Raw genomic sequence first — 20,024 nt, 5'->3', positions numbered from 1 at the left:
TCACCACAGAGAGAGGTAAATACCAGGATTCCCCCAAGGTTTTGTATTGGGACCAGTGATGTTCAACATATTCATAAACAATCTGGAAAAAGGGGTAAACAGTGAGGTGGCAAAGTTTGCATATGACAGAAAATTACTCAAGACAGTTAACTCCAAAAATGACTTTGAAGATCACAAAAGGATCTTACAAAACTGGGTGACTGGGCAACAAAATGACAAATGAAATTCCATGTTAATAAATGCAAAGTAACGCACACTGGAAAACATAATCCTGACTATACATACAAAATGATGGGGTGTAAATTAGCTGTTACCACTCAAAAATGATCTTGCAGTGATCTGAAAACATCTGCTCAATGTGCAGCAACAATTAAAAAAGCTAACAATGTCAGGAACCATTAGTAAAGGGATAGATATGACGACAGAAAATATCATAATGCCATTATATAAAGTCATGGTACACCCAGACCTTGAATACTGTGTGCAGTTCTGGTCGCTCCAACTCCAAAAAGATATATCAGAATTGGAAAAAGGTACATAGAAGGGAAACAAAAGTGACTGGGGTATGGAATAGCTTCCTTACAAGGAGAGATTAAAAAGATTGGGATTGTTCAGTTTAGACAAAAGATGACTAAGGGGGATATGAGAGGTCTATAAAATCATGAATGGTATGGAGAAAGATTAAGGACAGTGTTATTTATCCCTTCATATAATACTAGAATCAGGGGTCACCCAATTAAATGAATAGGCAGCAGGTTTAAAACATGAGGAAGCGCAGAACGCACAGTCAGCCTGTGGAATTTGTTGCCAGGCAATGATGTGAAGGCCAAAACTACAACTGGGTTCAAAAAAAGAATTAGATAAATTCATGGAAAATAAATTAATCAATAGCTAGTGGCCAAGATGGTCAGGGACACAACCTCATGCTCTGAGTATCCCTAAATCTCTGATGACCAGAAGCTGGGACTGGATGACAGGATGGATCACTCAATAGTTGCTCTGTTCTGTTTATTCCCTCTGAAGCTTCTGGCACTGAACACTGTCAGAAGACAAGATACTGTGCTAGAAGGACCATTGGTCTGACCCACTATGGCCATTTTTATGTTCTTAACTTGAGCATTGAGGTATAGATGTTGTCTACCTTGTGCATTACTGTTCACTTAGCATACCTTTTGTCTTTCTAATGTTGATCATCGTTCCTTATTTCTTGCTCGCACTGTTCACAGCAGTAAGCGTGGTCTTAAGCTCTTCCCTTGTCAAAGAGATGGGAAACTAGGTCTTAAGCATATTTTATGCTGTTGATGTATTAGCTGCAGAATCATCACACCCTGGATGAAACAAGAGCCTTCCACATTCATTTGAGAACTGAAACAATTATTCTCAAATAAATTATATCTGGTCCACACAAATTAATGCTGCTTCTTTTTTACTTCCTTTCAAGTTCACTCTCAGTAGCACAACACTAAACAGCACAGTAATATATATGCTAATGTACTCTTGCATTTGTTTCAATATTCACAATGATGTTCAATGACCAGCAGGATTTGATGGATTAAGTCATCCAAAAAATGACCCAGGACTAATCCTCTCCAGCCAGGAGACCTTGGGAAATCTGTAGTCTACTAAATGTCTTATCTACACTAGAAGACTTTGTACTGATTTTTTAATCAATGGTGCCTCGTGGTATTCTATTTAGTTTTTCATGCTGTACTCAAAGGAGTTGCAGAGTTCTTCTCAGAGTTAAGGAGGACATTTGCAACAGTGTAAGAACTATGTGGATGGGGATCAGCTGTTTTTACTGCATCACAAAAACTCCTTCACAGCATCACTGCTAAAAAAAGGGGAATATATTTAGTCTTTACATATGTACGTTGAAGTGACAACAAAGTCTGTGGATAAAGCTGTGGGACTGTTGTGGACTAATTTCAATCTTTTACATTGTTGCTGTATTTGAATCGAAGTGGTGGAACAGGACAGTTGGGGAGCCCAAGAAGAGTTTATTTTTCATTTCACCTGAAGAAGAGAAAAAAAGGAAAAGAAATTGCAAATCCTCTCCCTTAGGACAGATTTTGTGCTACAGCTGGAGCAGATAAAGGTTGGTCAGGAAGCAGTAAAGCCTCTGGAATCTCTGCAATACTGGAATCACTGGGAAATCTCACAGGAAGAAAGGGCCATGTATAGAAGAAATTAATTAGCCTAATATATCTTTTCTCAAATGCCCCTGAGAATCAGACATACGGTGACAAGTCCAGGCAAGAACGGAGACTAGCAAACTAAAATTGACAATTTGCTGACAAGAAAACTTTAAATGAGTTTCTTCAATCCAGTAACTAATAAATGAACTTGTGTACTAGTGAAGTTTTAATTTTTAGCTAGTATGGGGGGGGGGGGGAGGGGGAGATATGATGTCTCATCTTTATCTTAAGAAAGTTGTTTTTTGTTTGCAACTACTTTAATAAAAAATGTTGAGTTTTAAATAACTTTAAATTATTATTATTATTAAACTGAATTATTACTAGCCAAAAATGGAACATAACATGAACTTAACATTTCAATTGGAAGGAGAAGTGCACAATTTGAAAATATCCCAGACAAAATATTCAGACTACAGACTAGAAAAACAGAGATGGTAGTTTACAACTGTTTCCAGACACAGGGGATATTATGGGCACCACAAACAGACCATTGGACCAGGCATCTATTGCAACACTGGATCTTTGAGAGGATGTTTTGAACAAATGCTAGTCAATGGATGTAGAATTTTTTTTTAAATTTTCCCCTAAAGAGAGACTATTTTAAGTTCACTTGAATGAATATTTTCATTGTGACACTATATACCTGCCCTAAGCCATCAATATTAAATAAGATGATGATGATAAAATGTGAAAGGAAAAACATTTTAAAACGCTGATTTACATTTCAAAGTATTATTGTGTTATTGTTTTTGTATTTAATAAACAGAACTGTGATTTATCCAATACTGCTTTTATCTGTGTTTTTCTTTCCTGAATCTGAGTAAACCTGTACAAAATGAAATAGGTTATGAACACAAAACAAATCCAAAATTCAGAAACTTCCTAACTACTCTAAGGCTTTAGCTACATGTGCAAGTTCACCAAAATATTCCCATTCATTCTACCACCAGCTGAACCAGGGGAACCAGCTGAACCATTCTTAAAACCATTAGAAGCTACAGTGCAAACAAACCTCCAGTGGCCAGATCCTTTATCACAGTTTCAATTAACTTGCTTTTTAGTAGTTTTAACTAAAATGGCAATTTTAAAAAAAAAATGACACAGGCCACTAAAGCCTTATCTATAATGCAGCTCCCTATGGCTTTAAACACAGTAGTTCAACAGAACCTATGGGAGTTTTTTGGTCAAATTTTCCCAGTGTAACTTTCCTATTGGGAACAAACAGACAGACTGTTGTCTTTGAGTCAGCACAGACAGGTTTAATGTGTGGTACTACTTATAGCTTGGTGTGGTAGTACTTAGAGCAGAGTGAAATTAACAACATTCTGGTCAGTTTCACTACTATCATCCACCAACTTCTAGGTAGGAATAAAAATGTCAAGAATCATGTCAAATTCATGGTGCAGCACAAAAAAAACTAGAGTAGCAGGAGACAACACAGGAGTGATGACAACACAAAAATGGAGGCTAAAAGAGAAGCAGAGTAGCTGAGACCAGTTCCTCTTGAAGCAACTAGGAGGTTTTGGAGTTGGAAAAGTACTTTCTAGCAGCATGGGGCAAGGGAACAGAGCTTCAAATTAAGATATCCACCTATCCAATTCTTTGGGTGCCTCTGACAATTTTTTTTTTTTTTTAGACACAGTAAAATAAAACCTGTCATTTTTCCCATATCAACTCAAATACAGCAACATAAAAGACTGAAATTAGTTCTCAACAGTCCCACAGTCAGCCCTCACCATTTTCTCATGAGACAGGTAGAAAAAAGTAGGCACTACAATACACCTTCCAAGCTAATAAACTTGGGTCTTTATGAACGTGGGGAGGAAGTGAGTACCAGAGAACCAGGACCCCAATGAAGAATGCTCTCTCTCCTCTTATATTACAGGGGCTTCAATCCAGGTGCCCCACCAACTATAACTTAGCACTATGTAACAGGGAGAGAGGTGGCTTATTTAGGCTTTTTTAGGTCAAAACCAACATCTTAAAAAAATCAATCCAGAAATCAATAGACAGTCCATTGCAAGTAACTGAGTACAGGTTATGCTCTTCAAAGAAACACTGTTTTACAGGTCAACTGTCAAATTCTGCACCCAGTGCAGTTTCTGAACAGATATTGAAGTTCAAAAAATGGACCTCCATTCGCACAGGGACCAAGAAGATAGTGCCATGGTGGAAATCCCAGTACATTCCCATTTACTCTCAACTGGGGATGACATGAACCGGGCTTGGCTTCTGACCAGAAACTCCAACCCATCAACTATCCATCTTTTGTTTACACTTTTGGCTGGTAGAGTTAAGGTCACATTTTGGAGATTTCTCAAGCAAAGATTGAATATTACTGGCATATTAATGAATGGTTTTGTTATTATTGGCAACTATTAATGAATAGTTTAAATACTATAATAGTAGAACTTAGAACAGTACATCTCAAGGTCCCATGGGATCCAGATTAAAATCCATTTGTGTCATAATGAAAACACTGACATTTCTGTGAAATCATAAAATGGTACTAAAGTCACAATTTACCTTGAATACAAATATAGGGAGGGAATGAATAGGTAAGTTTAAAACCCTTGATATCTAGTGTTAGTACTCAGAATTCAGTAATTCAGAATTTATCAGTATATGCTTGTGGGGAGAAATAACTAATTTTACCCAAGCAGGATAAAAATGATTATTTTCTTAACTTTACATTTCAAATATTAAGTCATGCAACAAAAATTGCCAACTTTTATAAAGCAAACTAGATTTTGTGTTTTAATCCTCTGAAGCTGAAATAAGTTCAGCAGGAATATTGAAGAAAGCTCTGTGCTTACAGTTTCTAGTGTTGTTCCATTTAAGAACATTATATTGTTATTGTGATGGTTGCTAATGTAGATTTAAACATCTGCCCCAAAAAAATCCCAAACAATAAAAAGGATCATAATTTCTATATCAGTTAATTTTTACTCAGACAGATTCGGTATAAAGATATACCAAGGAAAGACCAATTAAAATAAAGTTTTCCATGCTATGTAATTTCAGCACCAATCTTAACATCAGGTCAATGGGCAGTCATGTGCACTATGACAGCTGCTAGAACGCATACAGAAAGGTGCCTCCTCTAACTGTTTAAACTGGCTTGGGTACCAAAATATAATTTGCTACTAACTTAAATTCACAGGAATTCAATGTTTGTAAAATAATTGCACTGCTGACTTGACTCTTTATAAATGTTATCTTTATATTTAAAAGTTAGATCTGACAAGATGCCATTTAAAAGTATACTGTTGCTCAAAATGGGAACTTATTCAATCTCCTCAATATATAATTTAGCCATCTGTGAAATACAATATATAAAGAACATAATATCTGTAAATGTTATACCAAAGTCAAATACAAGCATTAATATAAGCACTTGTATATTACCATGCCACCCACATCAAGCTCATAATTCTGAACCCATTTGCTTTCTATTCGTGAAACTCCTTTAAGTCATTATTTTAAAAAAAAGATAATTTTCTTTTTTAAAAAGACATCTTTGATTTGAATGCAGTTCTCAAAAATAAGAAACGGCACATGGCTTTGAATTTTATGTTTGTATTACAAATATAGTTTGTGTTGGCATTGACAGAATGCTCCCTTTCTCCTACCACATCCTTTGGGACCCTCACATTCATTTTTGATGTGTTCTAACAGTATGCCTCTATATTTCAAACACACAAGACAGAGCTGGACATATGCTGTATTGCTAATTGGTCATTACTTCCAAATTCATTCACATAATCTACTTATTTTAAAGAAAAAAAGAAAATACACTTTATACTTTAGGTAATACATGTAAAAATGTGTCCAACTAAAGGGAAAAACAAAATGCCCCAGAATTTTGGAAGAGATTTTAGTGTACAGGTATATATAAAATTTCCTATCAAGAAAAAATACAATATAGCATTACACTGACAAAAATCAACAAATCAGACCCACCCACTAGAATAGACTAACAGTTTTCAGACATCCATCACAAGAAGCCTCAGATAAAAGATTTATCATGTATTAAGTTCTGAAGTCAACTAGCTAATGGTCTGCTGGGCCAATAGAAGCAGCAAATTCCAAAGTCAAGTCTTCCACATGAAGAAAACCGTGCTATTGGCCCCAGACACACAAGACCATCCTCACTGACTTCTACTTTCATGACAGTACACTAAGGAAAATTAAGACACTTTTCCCACATCAATAAAGACTTGCTAAAAATGTTCCCCAATCTTTTGGGGGAAGTATGTAAAATGTACAGTTGTTTAACTGCATTTCTTCAATACAGCTGTGATGCAGATATTCTGCACAGTGAATAAAAATGTCTAGATGGGCAATGTCATATATATTTGTGTTGGTTCAACAGTCTAACATATTAATTTTAAGGAGGTAACCAAGTGGTGTTTGTTTGTCAAGAGTGGACTTGCATTAAAATATCAGTTTACATAGTTCTGTTGCAACATGCTTCTACTTCAGGACAGCATTTAAATAGAAGCAGTTGTCTTCTGAAAAAGTATCCTACAGAACCGCAGATAAAAACATGCCATTAAATATTGTTTTAATAAAAGCTAGTCTCATGTATTTATGATTATTTTAAAAAAAATAAACACATAGGCTCTTAAGTCTGGTAGTAAATATGCAAGGGTAGAGATATTTCTGAAATCTCTTGCGGATGCTGAATAAGAGGAAGATAAATCTAAGGCAAGTCATGACAAAAAAACTGATGCAAATAAGTATGCAATACTCTCTCAAATAAATAATCAGATATATTGCATCACCCAAAGAATTAAAACTTGAATCAGTCCAGTGACAGCATGCATTGTCTCTCACTCCTCGCAGTCTGAGCTAGTTCACACCACACAGCTGTAAAGTTCTAAGCACGATACAATGACACAAGCAGGGGGAAAAGGAGCCTTATAAGAAAGGCATCAGAATAAAATAAGACACTTCCCACACCTGAACAACTCAAGTTTAGAATCAAACAAAATGGAGAAACCGGGTTCAGAGGAGAGAGAAAAAAACAGAATGGTGTTCCAGCATAAAAAAAGGTGTAGAGACTGGTTTATTAACATTATCAATTTCTCAGAAGAAAAAAATCAGTAAATCTAGGCAAGATGTCAGGTGTACCATGTAAAATTCTAGTGATACTTGCTTCATCTGGTAGCTAACAGGCAGGTACATATTCCAAGGCTATTTTCAGGCTTGGAATGTTTTTAAAACGTAGTTTGTCCAAGGATAACTTTTGCATTACCTGTCCTTTTTTTGATTAAATAAGTAGCCTTAGCATGGCATTTATATGTTCTGATGATTTTGCATTTGATCTCCTATTTTTTTCCTTTAACTTTGAAAAGAAAAGAAACTGCTCATACACTAAGTCAGTGGTGTCAAACAGCTGACCCACCGGCCCATCTAACTATTTATGCAGCCAGCATGATAGATCAGATTCTCAAGTTTTCATTTTGTTAAGAAGTTAGTTTCTAGCAATTGTGATTCTGGAAAAAACAAGCAAACCTTCCAACCATAACCTGACTGCAACTGAGGTAGCACTGTCTTTCTGAACTAACAGCATGCCACTGCCCCATCCATCTCAATGCATTGATGAAGTGTTGTCAATAGGCCTATCAGTTAAAAGCCCATCACTGCCAATTGCAGGGTTTCTTGCACCTTCCACTAAACCAGGGGTTCTCAACTGGAGGACGGCTTGGTGGTACGCGAGACTTGACCTGACCGGACTGGTACTTGGTAAAAAAAGGTTGAGAGCCACTGCACTAAACCATCCGGGTACTGCCGACATAATATTGCACGAGAGAGACCACTGGTTCTGTGGTTCCTAAAATATAAATTTTCAACTAATTTCGGTGCCCAACTGTGCATCTCATCTGCACATTCACGTGTGTGCAAGTCAGTTACTAGTATGTGCAAATGGCAAAAAATAGAAGCTGAAAAGTGCCTTGCACAGTTTTTCCCCTCTGAGAAATGTTACTGCAATAATAGTTTCAACTAAATGTTCAGTTATTACTTTCAGGGCCTTATTGTCCCTTGATCTCTGTGCAAGCTTTCCAATGTTATCAGCATCATCTCTGCTACAGATCAAAGGTAGCATTTAGCCTTAAATTTTGTAGGGCTGGCCTATGAACATATAAAAAGTGATTTGACCTTTTTAGAATGAGTTTTATACTCCAATTACTTTTCTTCACCAGGAGATTGAAATGAGAGCAACAGATCTGAAAAAGTAACTGTGATGGCCGCAGCAACACAAAGATAGAAATGTAAATTCCATTATTTTGAATGGATTGTGATGTGTATTTCAATGAGACATTTTTGTAAGTTGTCCCAACAGTTGCTCCAGCTGTACATTTTAATGTCACAACATGGGCTACGATTCATTAGGCTTTTCTAAAAGACCATGCAGCTACTAAATGTGCATGCTCAAAAGTCATTTTCAATCTTATAAATTTTTAGTTTTAAAATTTTAATCTCCACCCCCAAATCTAGCAAAGAGCCTATTCACACATAAAGCATAGAGTACTCCTCTTTTTCCCCAAGCCATCAGAGTTACTAGCAAGCAAAAAGCACTTCAAATCCTAAAATATCATTTTCCCCTTCTCCATTAATGAGTGACTGAAGAGATTTTGCTCATACTTCCCCACATAAAAAATCATTTGTAAACATGGAAAATTTAGCCCCAAAAAGGAGAAGTTTTAAGATCAAAGCATATGAACACTGGGGTTATAACAAAAGTCCCATTGTAACCTTACTATTAAAAAAGCTATAATAATTAAGTTATTCTAAATAATCAAGATGATAGTTTAGTGAATATAAATGAAAACTGGAAGTTTCATAATTAGAATGTCAGTACAAGACCCTCTTCAAAGTACATCATAGTGAGGCCTACAAACCGCAAAGTATCAAATACAGAAAAAAAAAGAATAGAACCAACAAGACCAGTACAAGTCTTTGCTGAGTAACCACATTACTGTAATTCTTACTCTCTATTTGAATTTAGGCCCTAACAATGAAAAGGAATCCTTTACCTCTGTACAAAGGCACTATAAACAATGGAAATCCATTGCAGGTGTAAGTTCTTTACAGGATCTGGACTTGTAAGCTCTTCAGGGAAGGGACCATGTATTCAATTGTTGTAGGTGCTTTACTCAAAAATAACAAATCTGACAAAGAGCTCCCTAGCGTAAATGTAATCTTACAATTAGTGCACCACCATTAAATACAGATACACACATGCACACAGAGTTTATAAAAATAAACATTTATTGATGGTTTCTTAGTCCAAATTGGCACTTTTAAATTTAAAGGGGATGACGGGCTCACATTACCATTCTAAAGCAATTTTCACAACTCTGAAAGATCTGGTCCCCCCAAAAGTTAAATATCCATATTATAGATACCCACATCTACCCTGAGGTTGCAATGTGCTAAACAGATTATGAAAATAAGAGAAGCTTAGATATCACAGTCCCTTAACACATTCACTTTGCCTAGACAAAAGAGAGAGAAGCTAGAACTACAAAAAATAATCTAGATAGTTTCTACAATCAAGCCTTTGGGAATATTTAAAAATAAATAATTCCATCTTTAAAATCATACAGTAATCAGTAGCTGCCAGGGGAGAAAAAGCCTTCCGTTTCCTCAGTACACTGCCATCAAGGATACACTGTAATCCTTCCAGGTTCAAACTCAGTCTTTACTTCCTACAGTTACCTATATGGTCTCACACACTAAAATCTGGGAAGAACAACACACACAGGCAACTGAAAGGGATTCTGAATCTCAGTTCCCTTCCATATACATGCATTTTACATTAGCTATCACTGGTATTTTCTCTCTATCTGTCATCCGGTAGTCGCTAAATACAAAATAGTTTCTAAAAAGGATTTGGTTCAGGTTTGACACTGAAAACTGCCTTATAAGGTATAAAAGCCTGAAAGCAGGAAGAGGCTTTGACAAAACTAAGGAAGTTCCGCTGCGCTTGCTCACTAGAAGAGGGGGAGGGATCCCCCCTCTAGAGAAGTAATACTGAATAAATGACTTTATCCATGCACACACATTTTTTAAAACACCATCGTATTCGGCAATATCTCTGTGAGCAGAGAAAATTTAACAACACGCACAATTACACATGACTGAACAACACAAATAATGTTTGTAGCATCTTGCTATCCTGTCTGGGATCCGTAGTAGAGAAGGGTCCACCCTAACCTCAGCAGCCCCTGAGAAGCCTGCTTCCTGCAAGACACAGGCAGCAAGATTTGTCCTGGAGAGTCCCAGGTTAGGGCGGGGGGGCGCTGCTTCCTGAAAGACCGAGCAGGGAGATTTCAAGGGAAGCAAGAGAAATGAATGAGATAAGGGGGGGGGGAACCCTACAAAAAACCCAGAGGGCGAGGGGAGGGAGAAGGCGAACCGTAGGGTGTGACCCTGCTCCCAGAGGCGGACTGAGCTCTGGAGGGTCAGCGCAGACCCCGCACCTGCACAGTCAGCCAGAAATCAATGGGGGGGTAGAGGGGGGGGGGTTGCCACGGGGGGAAGGGCCCACTCCCAGGAAGGGGGTGCGTGGGCGGGTGGGTGCTGAAGTCAGGGTGGGAGCCCGCGCCCACCCAGATCTGGGGGCGGGGAGCTCGCGCCCACAAAGCCGTATACAGAGGAGGAAAGGAGCTGAGCTGAAAGGGGGGGTGATCCCTTCAATCGCCCCCGCTCCCCATTTCCAGCCTCCTCTCCCCGCGGACACCACCGCCGCATGGGGACGATGGTGGGGAAAGACCCGTCCCCGCAGTGCAGCCTCTCCCCGGGGGCTGGATGCGGGGGGGGGGGGGGGTGAGGAGCTACCCCGCCTCCCCCCGCCTCAGGCGCCCACACAGGCGCCCTCCTCCCCCCGCGCCTGGTACCAAACTGTCAGCAGCAGCAGCCGCCTCCCTGCGCCCATTCATCGCCGGCTCGCCGCCCCCGCGCTCACCCCGTGCCGCAGTCCACCACGCAAGCCGGTAGCCGCCCTGCCATCCTCCTCGGTAGAGATGGTGCTGGCCGGAGAAAGGTGGGACCCCCCTGGACTCTGCCTCTCGCCTCTCTCCACTACGGGGGAGCAAGTGAACGCGGCCACTTCCGCAACCGAGCCAGTCCCTCCCCCGCTCGCTCACACACAGCCCGGCGAACCCAAGATGGCCGACTCCTTCGTCCCTCCCAGCGCAGCACGGCGAAGTGGGCGGGCGCAACAACCGAAGCATTCAATGACGTCCAATTTCTCGTCTTCGCCCGTACGAGCGGGAGTGAAGTAAAGCGGGCGGGCGGGCTCCCTTCCGCCCTCTGTCTCTTTTTTAAGAGCTTTGATTTCACCATCTGATTCCTCAAGGTCTTTTTGAAGGAGGATGGGGATGGGTAATAAAAAAGAGATCTGCCAGTTTTTAGAAAGGCAGAAAGAATTATTCAGCTCCTGTTATTTGGGAAAAGACACAGGGACAATTGATTGTTATATGGCGGGAGGAAGAGTTGTAAAAATTAAAGCACAATCAACAAAGTTCGTGTAACTTGGCCCTGTTGAAATAGTGGGATTGGGGAGGAGGGCTGCAGGCACCACCAAGCTCAAGTCCCTGTAATTAGGATCTTTTGAAATGGCAGGATGAGGGTGTATTCACTTTCCACATAAATATGGATTAAGTATCAAATGCAGAAGTGGATACTGCTTGCTTCTGTTTTTAAGGTGTCCAAGTGCAAGAGCAGACAGATCTAGCTGTCTTCCAGTAGTACGTTTTATGACTCATGTACTGTTTGTGGTATGTGCAATTTTTCCATGGGTAAAAAAGCAAGTAGCTATTCTTGCGACAAAAAAAAAAAAAAAAAAACCAAACCCCAAAACCCTCAAACTAAGTGGAATAATAATAAGACGACCTCTTTTTAAAAATTGGCAGTGTCCTTTTATTAATTATTTTATAGCCCTGAGAAATGTGCCAGATGCTTCACATTAGACACAGAAAGACTGGCTGATGAGTTTTACCCACATGTTCAGGGTTTAACTGATCGCCATATTTGGGACTGGGAAGGAATTTTCACCCAGGGCAGATTGGCAATGATTCTGGGGGTCTTTGGTTTTTCTTTGTAGCATGGGGTATGGCTCACTTGCTGGTGATTGTTTGTACCTTAAAGTCTTTAAACCATGATTTGAGGACTTTAATAACTCAGTCATAGGTTAGAGGTTTATTACAGGAGTGGGTGGATGAGGTTCTGTGGCCTGCATTGTGCAGAAGGTCAGACTAGATGATTATATTGGTGCTTTCTGACCTTAGAGTCTATGAGACACGTTCTCTCCCCCCGAAAAAAGTTTACAGTCTAAGAGATCAGGGTCAGTTATTATGGCAGCTTTGCTACAAACACCGTGTTTCATCATCATCATGCAAATCGAGCACCATCTTGATCGATCTCTGGCAAAGTGCTTAAGGTGGCCTAGTTGTATATTCAATTTATTTCCATCACTGGCAGTTTTGTCAGACTGCTAAAGCTTTTGACACCCACATGATTGTCAGCCATGTAGCTGCATTCCTTGGTACACATATTTTGAAAGTCATTGGTCTGTCATTCTAAGAATATGTCCACACCAAGAAAACTGCTAAAACCAACCTGTGCTGATGGAGGTGGTTGCTGGGTTTGTTCTGAATATCCTAATTTCTAATGCTTTCCCGCCACTTCATATGGAGCAGCTGATGAAGATGACAAGAACCAAAAACATCAATCTGGTGTTCTTCAGCCCTCCTCAGTGCCTACATTTCACTTCTGTACAATAGAATTGGTGTAAAGCTTCATCGTAAGGTTGATATCATGACAAAACCCAAAACATAGCAGTTCCCAAAACAACCCAAAACATGGCAGTTCTGCTGATTTATGTTTGGAATAGCGCATAGCTGTGCTAGCTAGGAAAAAATCAGAACGCTTATGGTGACTCAAAGTCACAGTTTACCCATATTTCCCTGTTCCAGGGCAACATACCCTGGACCAACCTATGCTTGGCACAATGTATGTCTCCTGGCACTTCAGCCAGGCTCTATCCATTCCTGACCACTCCATGTTCATATAGGTGGATAGGATGCAGTGACTTGTAGTGCTCCTCCACACTGCTGCCCATGATATAGATAGCTGGGAGTAAGGGGAGTAACCCTTTAAAAGACACAAAGGATGGGCCTTAATCTGCCACTGTATATTAAACATGACACAAGGAGTAAAGGGGATGAGTGCAAAAGATGAGATTTATAGCAATATGGTAAAATCATTGTTCAGTTTAGGGATATGCACTTTTCTGATAGCTCAGTTAAATATATAATGCACACACACATTTAATATAAAATATTATAAACAAAAAAATTGTTAAAAACATATTACTTGGGTTGCAAAGTCAAGTACTCAAAAATTAAGAAATGCCAGATTTAGGGTTGCATACACAACCTTAATTCTGCCCCATGTGCATCCAGCTGGGCACTAAATGAGACAGGGTTCCTGTGGAAAAAGAGTATGTGATTATGTAATTAAGACTATATCACAATACACATGAACAAGGAGGCAGTAAGGTTGCCTGGGCAACCCTAAGGCTGGCATTTCCTAACTTTCACGTGCATGACTTTGAAACCTAAAAATGTTTTAATATAACCAAAACATATATTTTAAATGAAATTTCAAAGGTTTTTTTAAAGGAAAAAACCAAACTCTGTTACAAGTAACAACACTTCATTCATGCAGCATTAGCAAGGTCCAAATGCTGAACCTTCAGTATCGCAACACAAGCGTTTGCCACTTGACTTACAGGACTAGTTACACAAGCTGCTAGCAAGAAAAAGCTGTTATCTCAGTAGAGGGATGGACTTGAGGGTACTTGAGAGCTCTCCTGCCCTGTGTGGTACTTCTTCAAAGGCAGATGAGCAATTGGGGGTACGCGCTGAGTCCTGGGGGTAGTCCGGGGCAGCCTGGACCAGCGTACTTTCTCTCTCCCCCAGGGAGAAGCTCCAGGCCCATGTGGTGAGGAATGGTTACTGGGTCCAGATACAAGTTCTGGGGAGGTGGGGGAAGAGCCTGGCCTGGTTCCTGTTCATGCAGTACCTCCTGAAGGTATAATTCAATGGAACCATGTGCAGTGGTTTTGACTTGGGGATGGGGAACCTAGTTCAAGCATCTTCTCTACCCACATTGCTACAGCTCTTTTGGTAATTTCCACGTATTCTCAGTACAGTGTCTGCTGCAGCTGCTTCTTTAGCAGCATTGTGAGTGTGGCCTTAGAGCATTTGTGTACTGCCAACATTTTCTTGAAGAAGGCAAGTAAAGGGAAGGAAAAATTGAGGTTTTTAATGGTTAATATCTAAGCAAAAGCAGAATGGAATTTCATAGGACAAAGAAAAGGCATTCTGTAGCCTAAGAGTTATCCCCCTTCCAAATATCAAAGTCCTACTGCAAACAATGGAGGTGTGAAAGTTTCTGAAAGAAAAGGTTGCAAGCGTCCTTTCTAACAGAAAGTATTGAAACCTAAATATAGGGGTCACTAACAGCTCCCCCTCTATATATATAGGGGTCACTAACACCACTATTTAATAATCTAGTCTACTTTATATATCTATAGATATAGATATAAATGGGGTAGATTATGATTCAACCGTCTATCACTGTTGTTGCTCAGCTCCTGCAGCAGCCCAATAAGGAGATTGTGACTCAGGGAGCAAAACAGTATCCTTTCCAGTACTTACTTGATCACATTTGGTCTTGAGGACTTTTGTCCAGGAAAAACAGTGAGAGCATGATAACTGATTAATAGCTCTGTAGCATCCAATATCCTAACATAATGCCTTTGATTAGTCTACATAAGGCACATTAGAACTACAGATGAAATGAAGAAGAAATAATCAAAAAGCTACTATAAGAGAATATTGATTATTTCTTGTCAATAGTAGTTCCATGTACTAGTAAATGTTAAATCAAACCCACAAGCACTTACTTTAATGCAGTCTATGAAAAACATCCAGTAGTTTTCTTCTGTTGGTCCAAGCATTCTCTGTGGGTAGACAGCACAAAGACTAGCAAAAAATAGTGCATCTTATGTGAAAAGTGATACAAATCTAGCAAATAATTCCATTGCAGTCCTTTGCTATAAGTTTATGTGTTGTTTCTCTGGTCAGAGTCTGTATTAAAAATGACATTGCAAAACAGAAAGGATATTGAATTTTCTGTTTTACTAAATTGTAATGGGATTTACATGCAAAAACCCAAAAGCACAGATTTTATCTTTACACTGAGATGTCTTTGTGTTCACAAATAGAGTATATGTAACTTATGACATTTTCCTCAATATCTTGTGTTATATTGTAGGTTCCTCTATTTAGAATACAAGGCAAACTAAAGGTAGGAATCCTACAGCTCTTGCTCAGGCAAAACCTCCATTGAAGCCAATGAGAGTTTTGCTAGGGAAAGGGCTGTACAATTAGGCCCTTCAGCTGTGAGTTCTCATAGTTTATTTCATCACTTCCCTAAGGCTTGATTCATCAAAGCGTTGAGAACTCTCTGGCCTCAATCCAACAAAGAATATAAGAACGTATCCACCTTTTAAGCAATGTTAAGTCCCATATTATTGTATAGTAATAGCATGTTTTGGGTGTTCAGTATAAAAATCCAGATGGACCAAGCTGGATTTAGTTGCTGGATATGTGTTTTTGTGGCACTGTCGTGCACTTTGATACAATGGGATCTACGCTATTTTGGTGGACAGGGAGAAGTTACATATCTACTAACTTTAGACAGTAGAAATGGATGGTATACATACAAAAATTATCCAAATTCAGAATGATATTGTGTCAAATTACAGATTTTGCAGCGTTTGTGTACCAGGATGTGTTCCAGACCAGATTTTTTTTAATGTAACAGTAGAAGTAATACTTATTTCTGTTTTGATGGTACAATTACTGGGATTCAGCGCAGGATTTTGCAGGATCCAGATGCCACATCCAAAATTTTGTAGTGCTGATGCCATTACTAAACTGGATGGGATGCTTTTCAGCATCTCACACATACCCCTTCCTCTTGGGAAAACAAAAGAAGTGGCTATGTGTATCCAAATACAGATTCAGGCCCAAAGAGCAAAACGGAGAGAAAGATGCAATGAAGGGAAAAAAGAAAGGAATTAGAAATGTATCCCTTTAATTTCACCTTGTGCGGCTAGGTGCCACTGCTGGATGGTGAAGGACAGTGCAGATACACATGAATGATTATTTTGGAGGACTTATGTTTACCTCTTATGATCCAACAGTTAGGGTGTTGGCTCAGGATTTAAGAGACCCAAGTGAAACTTACTGCTCTGCCATGGACTTTAAGTCACTTAGTCTCTCTCTATTCAGTTTCCCATCAGGAAAATGGGAATAGTAGTACTTGACTACTGCACAAGGTGTTGTGAGGATAAACACATTTAAGATTATTTGGTACTCAAATACTATGGTGATGAGAGCCATATAAGTACCAGAGATAGATTTTGCAGTCTACTTCATACAGGTCCAGAATTTGTCCCCTTCACAATAAAAATAAAGTAATAACTGCTCTCATTCCTGCTAATTTTCTTTATTATCTGTGTCTTCATATGTGGAATTTTAAGGTGCCTATCATTTTAGTATCTAATCACCACTTAATTATTTGTTTTGATTTTTGAAACCACAGTCGTTTAATTCTATCAAAAGTACATAATTTTGTATGTACAAAATTTTTACAACTCACAAATGAATCTTGGTGCAAGGATATGTTCCCAAAAGAAGACTGAATACATTTCCTTGATAAACTACAGTTTTGCTGTTTGTATTATTCCTCTGCAATCTCAATGATTTGCAATAGGGGAGAACCACCGGGGAATCTGTTTGAGATCTGTATGTGCCTGAGATCTCCAGGCAAAATGTGCAGTTAGTGGTCACTGAAATCAAAGAAACAATGGAAACGAATTAAAATGCAGTGCTAAAGCCTAAAATATTTCACAACACCAGCAAAGCAGAAATATGTTCTTTCTGTTATAGAACCTATCTGTTGCTGGAACATTTGAAAATAAAACACCTTTCTTTTTATTATTAATTTAAAAGAAAACATGTGTATCCTGTTATATATTTACACAGTGCCATATGCATTTTGTCTTTCTAAAACAAATTGTGATGAAACCGAATGATTGTTTCTTCCAAAATATTTAAAATAAAAAATGCTTAGTGTGTGTGCATACATAGGACAGCAGGGAGGGTGTGTGATCAAATTTTACTAAAATTCATACTATTAACAAAAAGTGAATGTCACTTTAATATACTTATTGCCATAGTTGCTTGCGTTTAGTGACTGTGATTGGATTCCTTAGAAATCCCCATTAGCTTTCTGATCATACCACTCTGAGCTAAAATTCCAAAGACCCACATCATCAAAAGTATATAGGCATCTGATTCTAATCAAAATCAATGGGAGTTAAGTACCTAAATACCTTTGAGAATCTGGGCCAGACTTCCTACATGATGCTAGTAAACTCACTTAAATCAAACTTTTCACAGGTGGTCACTAATTGAATATTCCTGATTTTCTGGGTGCCTGACTTGATACACTGAAGTCTGATTTGCAGGAATGCTGAGTGCTCACAGCTGTAAGTGAAGTAAACAGAAGCTGTTTGCTTGTTAACAAGTTACTTGTTAACTTGCTAATGTTAAGACCTATGAAAAATCAGGTCCTATACATCTCAGATTGGGTACCCACAATACTTTTGACTTTAATCTTTCTGTGCCTGAGTTCCCCTGATCTTGCAGGGGTATTGTGGAAATGAATGCATTAATATTTATGAAGCACTCAGATATTATAGCAATGAGCATCACAGAAAAGCCCACAGAGGAAACTAATAATTCTGTCTTCAGAGCAGGGTTTGAACAGTGTGCAGTAAAGTAGGCACTAGGCCACACATTGACCAATGAGGAGCAAACAAAATATTGAATCACTTTTCATTAAGTGAGTACTGTCCACTCTGCACACTGAATGAGGCAGGGGTCTATGGAAAAAAACATGTGAGCATGTAATTAAAGACTGTATCATAATGCACCTGTGCAAAGAGGGACAAATTAAGGTTGCACAGGCAACCTTAACTCTGGCATTATCTAACTTTTGAGAGCTTGACTTTGCAGCCTTAGTAATGTTTAATATAACATAATTAATATATAATATAATATGTGTATAATTACATATAATCTGTATATTCTGAATATAGGAACATAACTGCTTCTAGACTACAAGTTGTATTTCACTTCATATATCACTCAAGAGAAAATTTCCCGTAGATATACAATAAAGTTTCACTTCTTGATTTGTCCTGATGACACAATAATTTTCTCTTTTTTATTTTACACCATCTAGTGTGCAAGTAAAAATGCCTAATTACCAGTAACGTTTGTTAATAAAGTAATCTGTAATATCATGAAGAAGCAGAAAAATAGCAGCAACAACAGCTAAAGTCTCAAGCCAGCCAACATAGGAACATTAGCAGCTAGAGGAGGGTGAGAAAGGGCCCAAGACCTTGCCAAAACTACTAGCAGAGAAGAATCCAGAATGTTGAACTTTATCATTGCTATTGAATCTAAAATTGTATACTATAAACAGATGATCACTTATGTGCCGCCTGGAGCTTGAAATATGATTGCTTCCTCATATGGCAAAAGCCTAAGGAATACTATCCAAAATGTATGTTACATTTTGCTACATATGTTAATTCAGGACAGCTAGACATATAATCATGAGTTTTGGGAGAAGGCTATAAAAGTCGCCAATCTCAAATAAGGAAGTGGAGAAAAAGAAGAAGAAGAAGACGAAAAAGAAGAACAGGAAGAAAGCAAAATCTTATGCTACATTTTATCATACAAACTGGGGAAAAAACTATATGTGAAGAGAATTTTTTTTTCACTTTATTCCTCATGCAATCTTCTCTCCAGTAAATTTCACAGAATATTTAAATAGCAAAATTGAATGACATTATGCTCAGGATTCACATATGTTTGTTGAGACTGCATGCCAGTATATCTCTGTCTCTTTAAAGCAGATGAGACAGGGTTGCCAGGTAAAAGAAAAGCCATGCCAATTGGGATGTCCCAAAATGCATGCCAGTTACTGTCCTTCTTCCTATCTCTGCTATTTTGCTGGCTGACCTGTGGCATCCTTCTGGACCCCATGTGGAGCTCTTTGTTTTGAACATGGAGTTCCTTCTGTCTCTGCTGCTCAGAATCATAAGGGAAAAAACAGAAGTTCTGTCTTCCCCCATCACATCCTGAGCTGCACAGACCTAATGCTACGCTCTTATCTCCTTGGCCTGCAATTCCTACTCTGACATCTCTAGTGGGGCAATGGTAAAATATGCCATTTTGAGTCCCAGTATCACCAACACTAAATGTGCAAAAATCATGAGTCAGGCTCACCAAAAATCATGAGGATTGGCTTTAAAATCATGATTTAGTGTTCTTTTTTTTTCACTTCTGCTTTTTTGAGCCTTTAGGGTGCACCAGGATCACATTTTGAAGCTTCCTCCACAACCATGAAGGCTAGAGACTTACTTTTTCTTTAAGAACGAAGGCTGAAATTATCACATAGCCATTTGACTACAGGAGCTAAGGCTTTAAGGAAAACAATAATTATCATGAGATGCATGCCAAAATCATGAGCATTGGCAACACTAATTAGTCCTAAGACATCACAGCAACTAAAGATATATCATTACAGCATGGAGAGTAAGAGACACAATGGAAGACATTGCCCCTTACACAACCTCCCTCAATTACACTTCTCCCCTTAAAATCT

The 20,024-nt window shown here is 38.8% G+C and overlaps 1 protein-coding gene across 1 annotated transcript in view; it reads right to left on the bottom strand.

Annotated features, from left to right (window-relative positions):
* ACTR3 (actin related protein 3) overlaps positions 1-11,382 on the bottom strand; it is a 58,938-nt gene extending 47,556 nt beyond the window's left edge. The window contains exon 1 of the mRNA XM_067549555.1: positions 11,173-11,382. Coding sequence (XP_067405656.1) covers positions 11,173-11,216 — 44 coding nt within the window. The 5' untranslated portion in view covers positions 11,217-11,382. The remainder of the gene's footprint in view (positions 1-11,172) is intronic.
* Between the last annotated feature and the right edge of the window lie 8,642 nt (positions 11,383-20,024).

The sequence above is a fragment of the Emydura macquarii genome, unplaced genomic scaffold (genome assembly GCF_026122565.2).
Source record: "Emydura macquarii macquarii isolate MOO-44397 ecotype Brisbane River unplaced genomic scaffold, CSIRO-AGI_Emac_v2 contig_1253, whole genome shotgun sequence".
In the NCBI taxonomy this organism is placed as follows: Eukaryota; Metazoa; Chordata; order Testudines; family Chelidae; genus Emydura; species Emydura macquarii.
This window is presented reverse-complemented; position numbering and strand designations above follow the sequence as displayed.